This window comes from Xiphophorus couchianus, chromosome 1 (assembly GCF_001444195.1).
Source record: "Xiphophorus couchianus chromosome 1, X_couchianus-1.0, whole genome shotgun sequence".
NCBI lineage: Eukaryota > Metazoa > Chordata > Actinopteri > Cyprinodontiformes > Poeciliidae > Xiphophorus > Xiphophorus couchianus.
Genome location: NC_040228.1, coordinates 14,621,789 through 14,639,369, shown reverse-complemented (window position 1 = coordinate 14,639,369; position 17,581 = coordinate 14,621,789). Strand labels below are relative to the sequence as shown.

General features: G+C 37.8%; 1 protein-coding gene across 10 annotated transcripts in view; it reads right to left on the bottom strand.

Moving 5' to 3' along the window:
- wnk3 (WNK lysine deficient protein kinase 3) overlaps positions 1-17,581 on the bottom strand; it is a 41,424-nt gene that overhangs the window by 17,235 nt on the left and 6,608 nt on the right. For all 10 annotated transcript variants that reach the window (XR_003597585.1, XM_028033517.1, XM_028033848.1 and 7 more), the window contains exons 2-10: positions 15,196-16,330; positions 4,013-4,185; positions 3,081-3,301; positions 2,568-2,725; positions 2,311-2,399; positions 2,011-2,230; positions 1,539-1,866; positions 483-601; positions 198-398 (exon numbers count right to left, since the gene is read on the bottom strand). Coding sequence is in view for 9 of the 10 variants with exons in the window: in XM_028033517.1 (XP_027889318.1) it covers positions 198-398; positions 483-601; positions 1,539-1,866; positions 2,011-2,230; positions 2,311-2,399; positions 2,568-2,725; positions 3,081-3,301; positions 4,013-4,185; positions 15,196-15,891 (2,205 nt within the window). In the remaining variant the exon portion in view is untranslated. The remainder of the gene's footprint in view (positions 1-197; positions 399-482; positions 602-1,538; positions 1,867-2,010; positions 2,231-2,310; positions 2,400-2,567; positions 2,726-3,080; positions 3,302-4,012; positions 4,186-15,195; positions 16,331-17,581) is intronic.

Below are 17,581 nucleotides of genomic sequence, written 5' to 3'. Positions count from 1 at the left end.
TTTATTGTTGTAAAAGATGCCCAATCTCAGAGTTATGATTCCATTAGGGTTGTTATTTAATATTTAATAGCTATTTGAAAAGAACCCAACTGAATAGAGTAGGGTGATCATTTTACATACATTAGCACGAATGTTAAGATTGCGTCCCTTTGTGAATATTGATTTTATTTATATAGATATATTATTATCTTTTTCACCTGAAGATATTGTTGCGGTACACTCGGGGATATCTGTGGAACAACAGGACTGGGTTGAAGAAAGGTCTGGCCAACAGATTCTCCTTCAGTCTTGGGAATGCAAACGTTAGACATACTAACGCTCTGAACAAGAGGCAGATTTGGAACAATTCCAGTCTCGTCAGTGCAGAGTATTTGAGTTTCAGCCGATGCACCAGTGACCTGTATCACAAGAATATGTGTAAGGACCAATTGTTTCAGAACATATTTCTACTAATGTGTTAGTAGGTTTAAATATAGACCTACAGATAGCAATGGTTGAGGAGTTATCTGGGAGTGGGAATAAGTTTCCCCTTGTAGAGAGAGTGCCAGGCTCTGTCCACTTGCATATGACTCACAGCTGGCAGACCCAACACTTTCAATTTCTGAGTAAAAAAATAAATGTTCAACAAAGCCATAAAACTCACACATTACATTTAGAAATTTGACAACAAAAGCAGTGCCTTGCAGAATTATTTATACTCTGAAGTTTTTTAAATTTTGTCACTTTCATCCACAAAACTCAGTGGAAGTGGATGGGAAAGGACATATCAAGGCTTTTTACAAATAAAATGGTAGAAATCTGGTATGTATATGTATTTAGTGCCTGAAATCTGTTTGCACCACCCTTTTCTACAATCATCTTCTTACCCACTGTGTGTCATCTCAACAGCATGATGGTGCAATTATGATGTTTCACTGTGGGGATGGAGTGTTCAGGATAATGTGAAGCATTGTATTCCTGATAGTGTTTTTTGTATTGGCTATTAATTTTGGTCTCACCTGACCAGAGAACTCCTACACGGATTTTGGGAAAATGCAACTTCTTGTGCTTTTCTGTTTTTGATAAAAGTCAAATGTTTGGAAAGTTTGATAAAAGTCAAATATTTGGAAAGTTGTCCTGTCAACAGATTCTCTCACTTGAGCTGGAGTTCTTCCAAGGTTTTTAGGGGTCTCTTGGTTTCTCCTTTAGATGGACAGACTTATCCTGGTAGATTTTTAGCTGTGCCATACTCTTTCTATTTTCAGATGATAGATTTAACAGTACAGTGTGAGCTATTCAAACCGTGGGACATCATAGCCTAACTCTGCCTTAAAATTCTTCACAACTTTATCTCTCACAGTGTGCTGTGTACCTGGGAACAATTTAAAAACTTTTTATCACTTTTATTCCACTTCAGTTATATGCTTTCATTTCCTTTGACAATGAAAGCACATAACTTGTTTTTGTTTTGGCTCCAATGTCACAAAAAGCCAAAAAACTTTAAGTGTCTGAAAACTTTACCAATGCACTGTAGGAAGCAAGTTTTTGATCAACTCTACCTGGCAAGCTAAGGGTTGTCGCACCAAGGATATGTTGCTGCATGACATGCTGGTCAACTTCAGGCAGCTCCTCAGACTCCTGAACCACTCCTCCAGCTCCACTTTCACCACCTCCTGTTTGTCCAGCTGCCCCAACCACTAGTGAGGATGGGCATGAAGGGTAAGAAAAAACATAAGAGGTGACAGTAGAATCCCTTCTGTCATCAAAGCCTTGATGAGTAAGCTGCTGCTGTCGACGCTCTCTTGACTTTTTGATCAGATTCACTCGATCCCGGATGGATTTTCCCACCACCTTTGCATCGCTCTCATGAAAGAAGCCTGACTTCACCTTTTAAAAGTGAGAGGGGGAGACAAAAAAACAAGAAGTGATCTTTGCAGGTACATTTAGCCTTTAGGTAAGTAGTAACTAGATTAGCTAAGTGCTATTTTTTCAGCCCATTAGATCATCACTTATAAATTGTTTACATCTCACCATTTCCAAAGCTACTTCCTCAGCAATGTCATTCTCCAGGTCATAGGTGAACTCAATGGCCTCATTGTCCTTGTGTTTCCCCTTCAACTTCTTTGGGTCTTCCACCCAAATTCGGAGAGCGAGGCAATCCTGGGCTCCGTTGTCCTCTTCTGCCAGTTCCACTCTTACTCCTGTATCCTCTGCAAAGAATGCATGATTCAGGAGGTCTCTGATAGAGAGTCTGTCAAGGAGGAAACAGAAACAATGTGATAAATAAATGTGCATAAGAGACTATGGATATAAAAACAAAAAACTCCTTACCTCTGGCTTTTGTTCTGACGAATGCAGCCTTCAATGATTTCCTTGATTTCTGGGTCATTGACTTTATCAAAGCTGGCTGGTTTTATACCCTGCATTAACATGAATGTAAAAAAATTTATTTGAACTATTGATTTTCATTTCAAATGATTACTTTTGTGCTTAAATATCTTGGATAATATTATTAGTTAACATTTTTATAAACAAAATCTTTGTCGTCAGAGTGATCAGGACAGCAAATTTCCATTAAAGGCACTTACACTTGTGACTTTGCGATAGATCTGAGCAGCATTTTGGCATTCAGAATAGGGGTATTCTGAAGTAGCCATCTCCAGCATACACATCCCAAAGGCATAAACATCCACCGATTCATCATAGTGCTCCTCATACATCTCTGGAGCCATGAATTCTGGGGTTCCTGTTAAAGCAAGAAAGCAGCTCTAAATCAAAAACAGGCCACAAAGACAAATACCAGATACAATCAATCAGTGATCTCAAACTGAGATGTGTTGGAAAAAAAAACAATGGCAGCAGTTTTGGAGATAATTTGATGCAGTTGTCAAACCACCACAACTTGCCTTTTTCAAACACACTTAAATCTTTATCCCTGCCCATTTTTTCTGTTATTAACAAACCAACATTCAGGACAAAATGAACTTGCTGGATAATTTATCCAATATACTAACATGTGTCAAGATGAAGATATAATCTGACTTTAGCACATTACCTGTCAGTAGTCATAATGTTTCGCCTGGTCAGCTTATACATCTTACCTATGACACTTTTTGCAAAGGAGGTCCTCATAAGAGTGGCCAGTCCTAGGTCACCTATCTTAACTGACCCTGTGGGGCCTGTTATGAAAATGTTGTCACACTTGAGGTCCCGATGCACAATTGGTGGAGTCCTGGTGTGGAGGAAGTGAAGGCCCTTCAGAATTTGTCTGCACCAACTTCTCAGGACTTTGGGTTTCATCACTTTGAAGCGCTTAAGGTAGCTGTGCACACAGAATACATGCCGTCACCCAAAAGAACAAACTGATCGATAGCCAAGACTGGGAACACAAAGGTCAAAACAATGCAAATACCACTGAAATTGTATTTATTTTTCTTAATATTTATGTTTTTGTCATAACTATTAGAACACTTACTAAAAAGAAACGCATAAACATAAAAAAAACACATTACTCTTAAATATTATTGCAATGACCAGATATGCTGTTATTACAATGACATCTAAAAGTTATCTTTTAACAAAGATGATAACAGAAGAGGCAATAATAATAATATATAAGTCCAATAACTTCTTGGGCTTTTGTGTCGGTTTTATTTGTTCAATAGCTCTGTGGGTATTAGTCCATCAGTCTTGCTTAAGAGACACAATGCGCAGGGATATTAAGTTTGTTAAAGGTGTTCCACATGGTCACTTTAGGTGTCAGTCTGGTCTTCACCTGTTCTGTCATGCTCTGTGTAAGCTGTGTGTGTTTTATCATTTACAATGCTTTGTATTTGCATTTTGTGGTTTGATTTCTGTTACATATTAACATCAACCTGCCAAGGAAAAAGCAAACAGTAATTAGCCTTATGCTATAATCTGGCATAATTTAATTTCCCTTTGGGCCTACGGAAGTTTTTTACTGATAGAAATGGGCCCCATTTTAAATAAATAAATCTGAACCTGATGAACAGAAAGGTGATTTTGTACTAACGTTTTAAGTGTTCCTGATGTCATTAGCTCAGTGACCAGTACAATACACTTCTTTCCACGCAGCACAGATTCCCAGGAATCATAAAAGCGGACTATGTTGGGGTGTTGAAGACCTTTCAACATCTCTGCCTCCTCCTTGAAGCGTTGTTGCTCTGCCTTGGTCAGCTTACGGTCCTGCAGTAAAAAGGTACATGCAGAAATAAAAGGTCTGAGTAGTCACAAGGGCTGCTTATTTACAGGACTGCAGTTCAAAAACACTAAGTAGACTGCCCCATTGATTTTCTTCCATCATAAAAGGTTACTTAAAAACAATCCATTCATAAATTTAAAACATCACAAGGCTACTTGAAGTTTTCTACTGAGTGTACAATAAATCCTGATGCCACTAGGTGGTGCTAGCAATAAAGAAATGCAACCAACCTTAGGCAACACCCAAGCTGTAGCTTTAAAAACACATTTATGCTGCAGCTGCACCACATTGCCAATATGGCACAAAGAACCAGTGCTGCAGAAATTCATTTCACAGTCATACAACATTCTAGAAAACAGAGGTAGCCACTGACAAATCTCACGTTAAACACAAGCATAGCGACTACTTAGAGTGAACATATTATTTTCTAATAATCATTTTATTGTTACATAATCCATCAGAGCTTGAATCTTTCCTTTACCCCTTACCCCTTTGTTTGTGCCATTGTTAATAAGGAGCAATACAGAGACAAAAACCAAATAATAATAATAATAATCCTTGCAAACAAAAAACGCTTTTTTCAGAACTGTGTGATATGTGATTGTGATTTTGCAAATATATATATATATATATATATATATATATATATATATATATATATATATATATATATATATATATATATATACAGTATATAATTACAATCCAGTTTTTCACAGTGCAAGAAATTTTGGATGTCTCCTTTAAACTGGTACATATTTTAAACTCTGTATGAACTAGTATTATTTTCTGCTATGTGAGCAAACAAACTAGACAAGTGTGTATAATTTATTATTTTTCCTGCTGAATTACTATTTAAGACCACTGATAAAATAGGATCAGCATCTGATGAATTTATACTTTAAAACAGGTACATGTTGAAAAATAAAAGCAGGAATTCTTTACGACGATACAATGGAACTAACTTTAAAGTAAGAAACTCTTATGGCAGCTATTGTCCTGTCACATTCAAACAAGCCATAAATAGAAGTCGTCATCAGACTTGCTTTCCACTGATCAATTCCAACGATGCCGAGCTGTTAGCGTTAAACAAAACCAATCAGAGAGACAGCACCTGCAGGTAATTGGGGGCAAATGTGCAAAAAAAAATAAAAAAAATCATGTAATACAATCTTTGATGGCTGTACCTATCCATATTTTTTTGTTCTCATCATCGCAGCCCCTTGAGCGTTTGTGTTTGGATTTGTTCCTTCCCTCCCTGTGCACTGGTTCAGTGTCCTTTTCTGGAAATCCTACAGGGGAAGACAGTCTCTCATCCCTCCCCTTTTAACACAGAACTACAGTGTGGTGGAAAAAATGCTTGGTGCTGTGTATAACTATTATGTCTAACATTAAATCATACTTCTTCAACACTAACTACATTGTGGAGCAAATTGAAAAAAGTTATGCACAAGTACAATAGCTCACAAATAGCATCAAATAGTAGTCCTAACTTTTTCTCATTTTGTGTCACTGTTGCCACAAACTTGAATGAATTTTATTATGTCCTGTCATAGACCTTGTATATTATATAGCAAATACAGTACACACGTGTGTAATTTAATCTCTGTGTAAATACAGCCGTTTGTTTGAGACCATTAGTGAACAAACAGCATCATGTAGACCAAGGGGCAGCAGACAGGTCAGGGAGAAAGTTGTTGTTTAAAGTACAGTTAGGTTATAAAACAATATCCCAAGCTGAGGCAAATTACATAGCACTTTGAAATCTATTGTGAAAATGTAGAGTATGACATAACAGTGAATCTAGCAAAACATGCCAAGGAGACTACTAACTAGAAAACATTTAAGCTGCCCATAGTAATCCTAAAGAAATAGAAGAGATCCATAGCAATTTAAAATGAAGAAAGCCATTTATTAATATAAATTTCTTATTCTGTCTATCTCACAAGCAGGCTCAAGTTTAATGAGTGTGAACGCTTTTAAAAGGCACTGCACATCCCTATCTGGTGTTCCCTGAACACTCACTTCTGCATGTTCCTACCTTTCCCAAAAGGTTTTCTCTTTTTAATTGATTTGTACAGCATGTTATCTGTGTAAAACCCTTCTAGCTCAAGTGCAAACAAAAGTGTGTTAGAGAACAAAGCGTGCTTGATTTTGACAGGAAGTTCTGCCTCTGTTGTGTTGCCTCTGTCCTCTGTCTCACTCCTCATATGGAGCATCGCTCTCCCTCACTGTGTGGCACAGAGTCAGACAAGGTAACCTGGTTGTGTGTTTCTGTCTACAGCCTCCTCAGCGTCTACTGTGTCTCGTTGAGTGTCACATCAGACAGCTTCGGGGTCAGCAAAGGTCACAATGAGTTCATTTAGTGTCTCCATGAATCTGTTTAGTTGTATCTAGACAGATTCACATGAGCCAATGCTGCACAAACCAATTCACAGATGCACACAAACACACTGCTTCAGAAAAACTGAGTTTTTACTTTATGCAAGCCTCCTTATTTATTAACATTACAAAACAGAGCCATATTTTTTAAAAGAGACTATGTTTGTTTACACTCATTATGGGTATGAACACATTTTCAGGTATTAATGGTGAATTTTAACAGCTCCTTTCTTGATGCACCATACAGTTAATTTGAAAATCATTATTTGGCTTCACTAGCTTGGATTTATTGAATTTTTTCTCTTATTCTAAGAGGTTCTAAGAGGATCAAACGTATGAGTACACCCAACCCAACTCTGAATAAATGCATTTTGCAAGCTACTGCCATAAGTAGGGCGCTCGTAATTTTGGGTGGTTATTTGACCATTCCTTTTATCAAAAAAAGGTAGTGCTCATTTAAACTGGCTGGGTTCCTGGCATGGAGCCTGCTTTTAATCATAAAACATACATTTTCAATGGGATTGAGGTCAGGGCCTTGGGGAGGCAATTAAGGAAGCTTAATGTTAGCCTTCCAAAACTAATTTCGCTGTGTGTTGGAATGTTTGTACAATGGGAACAACCAAATGTGTTGTTTATACCGTCTGACCCAAAGTGTCACCTAGAGATGAAAGAAAATAATGTTATATTGTTCCAAGATTCATGTGTATTATTCTATTCTATGAGAAAATAAAAAAAGATTACCGGTAATATATAATCTATAAGTTTGGACACACTTTCTAATTGAATTCAATGAGAAGGTGTGTCCAAACCTTTGGTCTGTACTGTACATAATTAAAAGGCAAGAATTTGACATTTTCTTTTCTTTAAAGAAAAGCTATGGTGTAGAATGTAACTATCAATCAAACAAATCTGTCACAGGGAAAAATATAAAACATAAAAACTGCAATAACCTTTTGTCAAATCTTTCTGAAGCATCTTTTGATTTAATTTCAGCATTCAGCTTTCTTTGGCTGGAGTCTAACACTAGACTCAGTCTTGACTTGGTAAAATTCGATCCCAGCACTTTCCAAAAATTCTCAAAATCTCTCTGACTCTGTGAAATTGTTATTTGAATTCATGGGATTCTTAAGTAAATTCAGCTTTTTGGCAAACTCTGAAGGTATTTGGATCATAATTTCATCCACCTTTACAAAAACAACAGTTCCGAACTTGAGAAAATTAACCGGGAAGGATGACACCACCATCATGTTTCACACTGACTATAATCACAACCTGTTTCAGGGATTATGGTAAAAGAGAGGGAAAAGACACAAGGACATAACTTATAAATACTTATTTTCAGTAAACAACAAAACTAACAACTTAATGTGGGCAAGTAACAAAAATCAGTTCTATCAATGAAGAAGTGTTAAGCAATCCAGACTAAAATCCCCAGAGAACAAGAAATGGAGGAATAGGACCATTACTCCCCTAATGCAATAAAGCACTTCAGCCCTTAAGAAGAGGTAACTCAGGTGTTTCCAATTATTGTGCCTGCTGAACTCATGTCAATGGATCCGTCTCTGCAGCAGCTCAACAGTCATCTGACAGGATCGTCACATAGTCATCTGACAGGATCGTCACACTATTTCTTTGGTGATGGGAAGTGTTACTACTAGCCAAAAGTCTTTTGGAGTTGTGACCCTGAAGTTTAAGTGTGATTCCTTTAGACACTAACGCCTTCTCTCAGATTTTCAGAGAGCTAACCCAAGCTTTTGCTTTTGTTGGAAGATAAACCTTTTATTTTGCCACCGTCTTAAGGTATAAGACGGTGGCAAATACTTGCATTCTCTTATAGATATATGGAGAATGCAAGAGATGTTTTCTGAGTAAGAGCACAACTGCCAGTTCACAGAAATTCATGCAGAAGAATAATGAAGTCGTGTTGCTTCATTATTTTTCTGTAATGCCACCGTTTCTGTATTTTCATTTGCTGTGTGTCATCACTGCACCATGATAAATATGAAAGGTTGTGAAATTTTGTTTGTGCTCCTCTCTTGACAGATTATACAAACAACATTTTTGTCCTTTGTAACATTTCTGCTAACTCTAGCTATTGGTAAATAATGCAAATGAGCAAATGATGAGAAAGTCCTAATGGGATAGCAAAATGTTATTTTCTTAATCAAGCCAACTGTAATCAATTGAGAAATGTGTATAAAAGAGCCCTTAACAGCTGCCTTCCAACACAACCATAATTTAGCAAAAATAATTACTCAGAAGCAAGATATGTGAGAAAAAAAAGGCAGAAGGATCTGTTATGAGTGTAAACAGAAGGAGACTGTTTGTTGTCTGCCTCCTGTGTGTGTAACCAAGGGTTAGTGAGATTCAATTGGGGTATTTTCAAACATATATGTCTTGGGTATATGTACTGTATGTGCAGAGCAAGATGCATCTTAATCAGATTTGGTTCTCTGTGGAAGAATATGTTCCAAGCAGTCCTGTCTGTTTTTATTCTGAATATAGTCATCTAAAACGCTATTTCCTGTGGCTCGATTTGCAGTTTACAGGTGGATGCTTAGATCTAATGCTGTATATAAGCAAAGAAAATATTTAACACAAGATATTTTCAAAAGTATAATACTAAAAGATGTAAGCTATGAACTCATGTCAACTCTACAAAACAATTGTGTCAAATGTCACCAGGCAGGTGTAGTGAGAATGCAGCTGTGGGTTTATAGATTGCTGCCATTGCTTATTTGTTGTGCAAGAAGAACTGACAACTTCCTTAACTCCTCTTATATTCCTTTGACAGGGAACAAAACCCCAAAACAGCATCAAATGTCTTCAGAGGGCAATGAAAACACTCAACTGTTTTATTTTACATGTCATCAACCTAAAATGCATTTCACAAAGTAACGTTGCAAGAAATGTGCATTAGATTGAAAAATGTGAAGGCAAAGGGGTCCTACCTTGTATACAAAGTGTGCCGTTTTCGCTTTCTTAAAGTGTCATTATATAAGGTGGTACTACAGCGCATTATTTTGCTCATATTAATTGTAGTGTCCTACCATATATTTTTGGGTGGTGCTGTTGTTATTTTCATGACCAAACAAATCTTGCAATTTTGTTGTTATATACGCTACAGCAGATTGTAGAACTACAAATCATTACAGTAAGACTAAGAACAGACATCTGGCAGAGCAGAAGGTCAAGCTACAGGTTATAAACAAGTCTCATAAAACACTGGTCTAAATGAACAGGATATGGCTTTTGGTGACTGTTAAGAGGCTCAGGTCATGAATACCAAAGCATGCAGGTCCTAAAACCTCTATTTTAGCAAACACTGTATCAGTGTCAGATATCAGGGAGATTACTTTCAGGTTTGATGATTATTTGGAGAAGTCACAGATGTATAACCAGGTCTTAGCTGAAAATTACTGTTAACAAAAGGGGGAATGTCAGTCCTCAGGGTGATATTGGTACAATTTTTTCACATTAAGCTGTGACAACTGTATCTTGCAGTGCATGTGTTGCAATACAGCACACATGTAAGTGTGTGAGCGTTTCAAAATCCAAGGTGGTGGAGAACTGGGATTAAGTTACGGTAAGCTACAACAGCTCTGACTAACAAGAATGATTGCTCTGTAAGGGCTGGTCTGCATGCTGGATTAAAGATCTTCATTTGTTAATCAGCTTTACAAACTTCAATAATTCTTTGCTCTAAAACACCCACAAGACATTTATTAAGAAAAATCAAAGATATTAACTTCATGTTTAAAAATAGGTTCATACACTATTAACGTATATGAAGTTTTGCTGGCATCCTTCAAGAACACAACATCTCAGTTTAAAACCACAAACCAGAAGTTCAGAAATAATTCTTCTTATAACTCTTAAGGGAATAGTACTTTAATTAAAATCTGACTGACATGGCTCTTACTTTGTTGGTGGATTATCTTAAACATTAGTTAGGGCATTGTAAGAACCTCGGACTTATTGATTCTAGAGAAGGCTGTGCAGTTAATGGTGTTTTTATGTGATTCATGCTGTATACAATGGTTAGCAATTGGATCTCGGTTGCTAACCAAGTAATAAAAGGCCTTCGTGGAAGAATACAGCCCCAGGGATCCTTGCCAATTGTCAGTGACCTGGATGAACTTATGTCTGGCCTGTTGCATTGGATCAATTCCAATATGGTCTGCTCAGTTCAGCAATAATCTATCCGAGTTAGCTTCTATTGTTGTTGGTCACATGGCAATATTGTATTTTATTTATTTTGCCTAACCCAGCTGTTGTTTAATCATCAAAGGAAACATGGCTTCTCAAGTCTTCCTTTGTCACGCAAAAATAAAGGATTCAAATATTATACACCCAGTGATGTAACGTAGCAAGCTCTTCCAAAGTGTGGAACTGTGTGTCAACTGAGTTCGGACGGTGCCTTTCAGTGTCTTACCTGAGGCTAAAACTGAACTATCTGGCCCAAATGCACTCCGCACAGCATGGCAGCATCATACTACGGGGGGCATTTTAATGACCCCATAAAAAGGAAGCTTGTCAGTGCTGATGGACTCAATGTATGTCCAAAGAAGCTATCGAAAACAAAATGTGATGATTTTAAGCCATGATTTTAAGATTATGTTTATTTTTTAAAGCTATTCATCACTTTTCTGCACCAATGTTATCCACAACTTTGTGCTGGTATATCAAATCCAATCAAACTAAAATACAATGAGGGTTGTGGTTGTAAAGTGACAAAATGTGAAAACGTTCAATGGGTGTGTATACTTTTGCAAGGGACTACAAATGCTGCAAATTCCCAAATATCTAAGTTGGCACCCGTTAAACTTCCGTCCTGACTGTTGCACTAGTGCTAAGCTTAGCTGGACCAATCTGGGATGACTGGGTTGAACCAGTCTGGTTTCTGCCGCCCGAGTTATGCTGCTTGTGCAGGGTTTTTGTTCCAGCCTGACAGGCACCCACTGTAATTAACTCCCCGGATCACTCCGCATGCTCACTCAAACAGACAAAAAGTGAACGGGAGACAGAGGGAGGGAGGGGGGACAGAGAAGGAGAAATGGACAGTGACAGGCAAACTAATTCAATGACTGTATGTCATTGATTTAGATGGCAAAAGCTCTCACACAGAAAGACACAGATATGTACAATTTGCATACAAACAGATCCAGGAAACAGCAGGTGCAAATATATAGCTCTGCCCTTTAGGTGTGAAACTTCCTAAGGAAAGTGAAATAATGAGAAAGGTTTTTCAAGCTGCTTTTGGACAGCTAATACCCTAGTTCCCTAAATTTATGGTCAAAGAGGAAGGGGAATATTGTGTTACCAAGCTGAAGACTCAGAGGAAACTAACAGTATCAACTAATGTCGGGTTAGTTCTGTAAAGGTTGTCTTCCATTCCATAACCCTAACTGCATCTAAACTGGAACCATCGCACAGACCGATCATAGTGTTGGGGCATGATGACAAATGTAGATTGTAAATTTTATTCTTGTCAGCAGTTCAACATGTACTGTTTAATTAAAACATACAATGGTGCTGCGAAAGCAACTAGGTCAACTTTTCTTTTCAAATTAGATGGTAATTGGCCAGAAAATATTTGATGGTGCATCTCTAGATTTTGATTAGGATGACAAGTTATTTGCTTGAGTTTTACAACACAGACCATCTATAGCCATGTAACGTTATTATTTATGAGCACTTTTGTCCACTTTAAAGCCTCTGTACATTAAAGCTGTTTACAGGCTTTGGCAGGGTAGACTAAAAAGGACAGATCATGTGTTCTGGGAAACTAGAATGTTGTATTGAATGGGAACTGGATCCGTCTATAGGCGTGTGACTGTTCGTAATGCGTGTTTAAGAGTGTGCACAACAGTGTGTTCAGGGTCTCTCTGAATGTGATAACTTAGGCCTCGCTACATGGCTGCTATCTGGGAGGGTTGCCACTGTAATCCCCTGTTTGGCTCATCATCTTCCTGTCTTACGTTCACACTCATTTGTATACTCACCATCTCCTCTATGTTTTTCATACTCATGTTTTACTTCTCCAGTTGTTGAGTTACAGGTACAAATCTATGAATTATGCTTGGAATGTTTTAATTCATGTTCTTGGTTTTGACCCTTGCGGCATGCAAGAACAAGTGGGTACGGATGAATGGATGATTGGATATATACAGTAGTTATATCTTTTTACGCATCCTGTTTGGCAACAAATTGCTACAAGCTACCAGCTCATACTGAACATCATTCGCAAGTTAAACCTAAAGGAATATTAATAAACACAGATGTTATTTACTGTTTAGTTGAAACAGTAAATTAGAATAAGCAGTCCATAGAGGCTTGTTTGCTACTGGTCTGCTGAAATATTTAAATCTTAAATGTTGTGTTTTCATTAACTGTAGGAGTAAAATCTTCAACATAAACAGAAATAAAACCTTTAAAAAAAATCAGTGTGTGTAATTGATCTATATAATTTGCTTAACTTAGTTAACTTACTAACTGGAATAAATGTACTTTTGAATAATATTCCAACTTATTGAGTATGGCAGTAATATAACATATTTGTAAGCTGAGTAGTTCTACATGACAAGAGGCGTGTTGAAAGAGCAGAGGCTTGCTATTGACATGAAGCTGATTCAGTAGGTGTTAGAGTAATACCAGAAAAGGTGATACAGGGACATGCTTGCTGCTTGTTAGTCCAATAGACAGACTCTGATCTTAAGGATTAGCCAAGGCTCTTGTTTTGGAATTAGCTCCCAACCAAACACATGACTGATTTTGCTCACAAAGCAAACAGTCAAGGCAAATGGCTTACCAGAACACTGCTTTCTTTTGTGAGGCTAAGATGAAAAGTCCATCTCCCACCACATGTTTAATTCATGTCATTTACCATACTTGGCATTAATTATGGGAATAACAGAATATTGTAATATAAACTGCACTTCATTATTTTCTCCCACTACGACGTTTGTGCATGACAAACAGTTTCATTCAGCAACTACGAGACCCTCAGTAGGTTAAAACATGTTAGTACCTCTTAAAACATTTTTCACAATTTGAAAACCATAAACATTAAAAACTGAGATTTTATGTGATGGACCAACACAAATTACTGCATAGTTTGATGTGAGAACAAAAAAATTAACTTTTCCCCCCCCAAAATTTTAATTGTTAAAACTGAAATGTATGGGGTGCCTCCTTCACTGTGATACTTTCTAAATAAATTCTTGCCTTCAGAAGTAACCTCATTAGAAGGAAAATTATTTTTTGAGTGCTTTAATTGCAGTATAAATTAGTATTATTAATGAAACAGGGGACAAACAGCATCACAAGAAACAAGGAACACAGCAGATAGCTCGGGAATTAAGTTATAAAGAGGCTTAAAGCAGGCTCAGATTATAAAACAATATCCTAGGCTTTGAACATATTATAGAGTGTTTCTCAATATAGAACATGTAAATGCACACCACACTTTTGTAAAGAACGAAGTTATTCTTATCATGTCATATGACACAGTACAGACCAAAAGTTTGGACACACTTTCTCATTGAATTCAATGAGAAGGTGTGTCCAAACTTATGGTCTGTACTGTATATTCTAACATATATTTCACTTCCCTTTTGAAACCTTGGGAAAAAAAACACCCCACCCCACTGGCCTCTCCACTCTGCCTTAGTCAGACTTCCCACAATCCTGTGCTGCATGACTATCACTGTCACATGACCAAACAAATACTACAGAATCCATGCCTCCCCCTTCAGAAAAAAAAAACTAAGATGAAAATAAATGTTGGTTGTTAATATTGTCTGAGTTTTATTTATCGGGTTAATATCGATATGTTAAAAAATTACTAATACTTGCTGATACCGATGTTAGTGCTGACATATTGTGCATCTCTAAACTGAACTGCAATCAGAAAAGCCATCTTTGTCAGAGCTTCCTTTTAACATCCATTCATCCAGTGGTCATGCGAGAGGCAGCAGGGTACAACACAGGTTGCTACTCCATCACAGGGTTACATAGAGACACTATAAGACAAAAAAATGCATACACACACACCTAAAGGCAACTGAGAGAGATCAATTAATCTAACGTACATGTTGGATGCCAAAGTACCTGGAGAGACCCCACGCATGCACAAGGAGAACATGCTAGTTTCCAGCAGAAAGACCTCACACCAGGACTTGAGCACAGGACCTTCTTCTTGCAAATCAACAGCACTACCAACTGGGCAAACATTCAGCCCTTCATCTAACATGTAGTTCAAAAACACTTTTCAAAAACACACCATAGAAAGAAAGTAGTTTACTTTTTATATCAACTGTAGAGTGCTTTTGATTTGAGATCTTAATAATAATTAATTTAACTGACTGAGTTCTTTTTGGAAAATTAAAAAGCTTACTCTGAAGATTCGTAATAATTTCCACAATAAATTTCACTCCACAAAGTTTGGGCCAATTCAGGAATATTTTTTTTAAACTTACACATTCCAACAACAACATACTAACAGCTTTTTCCATTTTCATTCTTCTTGTCATTAGCATTCACCTTGCGTGGCTTTACCTCCTGATGAATAGTTGAATAGTCTGTATTAACAAGAAAATACTTTGTCTTACCTGTAGTTCACACCAAGCCACTTCCACCCAGGTCTCCGTGTCAAGGCCTTTGTACACAGTCTTGAAGGCTCCTCTGCCCAGTTCAATGTCAAACTTAAGAAACCTTCCACCAGGGGAAGTGGCTACTGCCTTCATCTCTGCTTCCTCCTCCTGTTCACGGTCCCTCTCTCTCACACTCGGGGTGGGTGCAGATGGAGGAACATCTTTCCCAGGTTCATGGCCCTGAGAGGGGTCATGCCCCAAGGCTACACAGGAAGAAGCAGCCCCTTGCTGCTGTGCACTGTCAAAGACTGAATCTGTGGAGTGCAGCTCCAGGTGGGGAGCACTGTGGGGGGTGTCAGGAGGCATGCCTATCTCATCATCCGCATCACAGATCTCCACACTCTTTCTGAAGAAACGCTTTTCCCGTCTCTGCCGTTTTTGACTAGTATCGACAGGAACTGAAGGCATAGGGATTAGGACCGGAGTCTCTCCAAGCTTCTGAAAGGCAGCTTCTCCATTTCCTCCTCCTCTTTCGTCTCCTCCTTTCTCTGTGTCCATTTGAGCCTGGGAGGAGGGGAGGCCCAAAAAGGTGTTAGGTGTCCTCTCCCTCTGTTGGTCTCTCCTGACCTCCCGCTGCTTGTCCTCCTCCTTCTTTCCATCAGCTTTCTCAGGTGAGTCCTCAGTGCCTGTGGGCTCTCCTGGGTCTGTAGCCATGGAGAAAGGTCTTTCCCAAACCTTCGAGACTTCCTCCTTCGCCTCCTCCTCTAAACCCTTGCTCCTCCGTCAGTCCCCGTCTCTCTCTGTTTCTGTGGTCAACCAGTCACCACTTTTGTTCTGGAAGGTTCTTTATCTGTGATTCAGGTTACAGTTGGTTTAGATTGCAGACTTTCTCCCCCTCTTGTCTACTTTTTCCTCATTTGTGTCTTATTCTAATATTCTACTCAGTAATTCATAAGGATGACAGCACAGGCACTAAAGAATAGCTTTTGTCTCTAGTGTCCTTATCCTAATTTTTCTACATGTTTGTCAAAATCCACTTGTGTAGCAGAACCCAAAGGAATTGACATGTTTGTCAAGCAGCACACTGATCCAGGGGTTTTCACACCTCCTGTGAAAGCTGAAGATTTTTTTCTCTGAAGATCTTCAAGTGAATCTGCAAGACAAATATGAAACAATTTGTTAATTTTTAGATACACACCAGATGGAATTCCTAAATTATGGATATATCTGTGTCTCTGAAGTTAAGGTAAGCCAGGTTTCAAGAAAGCCTTTCTAATATTAATTTGAATTATGGGAGTAGATAAAAAAAAAAAATCATCATTCTTTGCAGGAATACTTTCTAACTATCACATATACATTATAGCATGTGCATTTAATAATGTTCCTTTTCTACAAATCTTTCCAAAAATGAACAGAAGTGATTGTGTACAATGATTGCATGTAATTAAACAAAAAAATCTTTGTAAAGTTGAGGAGATGGAGTTCAGAAGGGATTTTTAATGAGCTACCCTAATCAACCATCGAGCACATTTATCAGCCTTTTGTGACATAAATTGTGTCAAACAGCTCCATTAGTCAACAGAGAGCTGCAGTCAGTGGAATGCAACTGCAACCATTAAAAATGGATGACGATCTAGGGGCCAGTTGAGTGTGAATAATTCATACAAAGAGTGACTGTTGAACTGTGCTGGAGTGACTAGACATCTGTAGTGGAGATCTAATAAACAAACAACTACTCATAACTATAATTCTCTGGCATCAGCCAAGAGAGATAATCAGTGCATTTTTGGTCAATTTGGAAAGGCTTATTGCAATTCTGCCTGTAGACTAGACACGTGCTGATCACTGGTACAGGGCTTTAAAAGGTTAGTTTCAAAGTCCGTAAAATGTCTTGTCACACTGATTCTATATTTTAAAATTCCTGAGTTTTCTACAGCTGTATGAAGCATCGATTAATACTGCACCTACCCTCCCCCACCTGTTGCTGCCATTACTAATCAGCTTGCTGAAATAATAATACTAAAGTCTTTAAAGACGATTGCTGTATAACTTTTTTTCTGGTTGCAAAACACAGCCATGGCATAAAAACTGCAGGAGCAACATCTTTTACATCTATATTTTAAATATCTAGGTTTGGCAATATAAGAGCATGTTCAATAAGCAGCTGACTGCAGAGTAACTACCTGAGTAGACAGCTGGAGCAAATACCCAGCCAGTACCAGCTTGTTAAACTTGTGTTCCTCAATAAAGAGCAGAACAGCAATAATGGGTTATATACTGAACACTAAACTTCTACTAAATTTCAAAGGTGCTTATTCTGGATAGTTTTTTTGTTTAAGTCTATGCAATAAAATAAAGATTTCAGAGGATAATACTATTATTATTGTAGTAAGTAATGGTACAT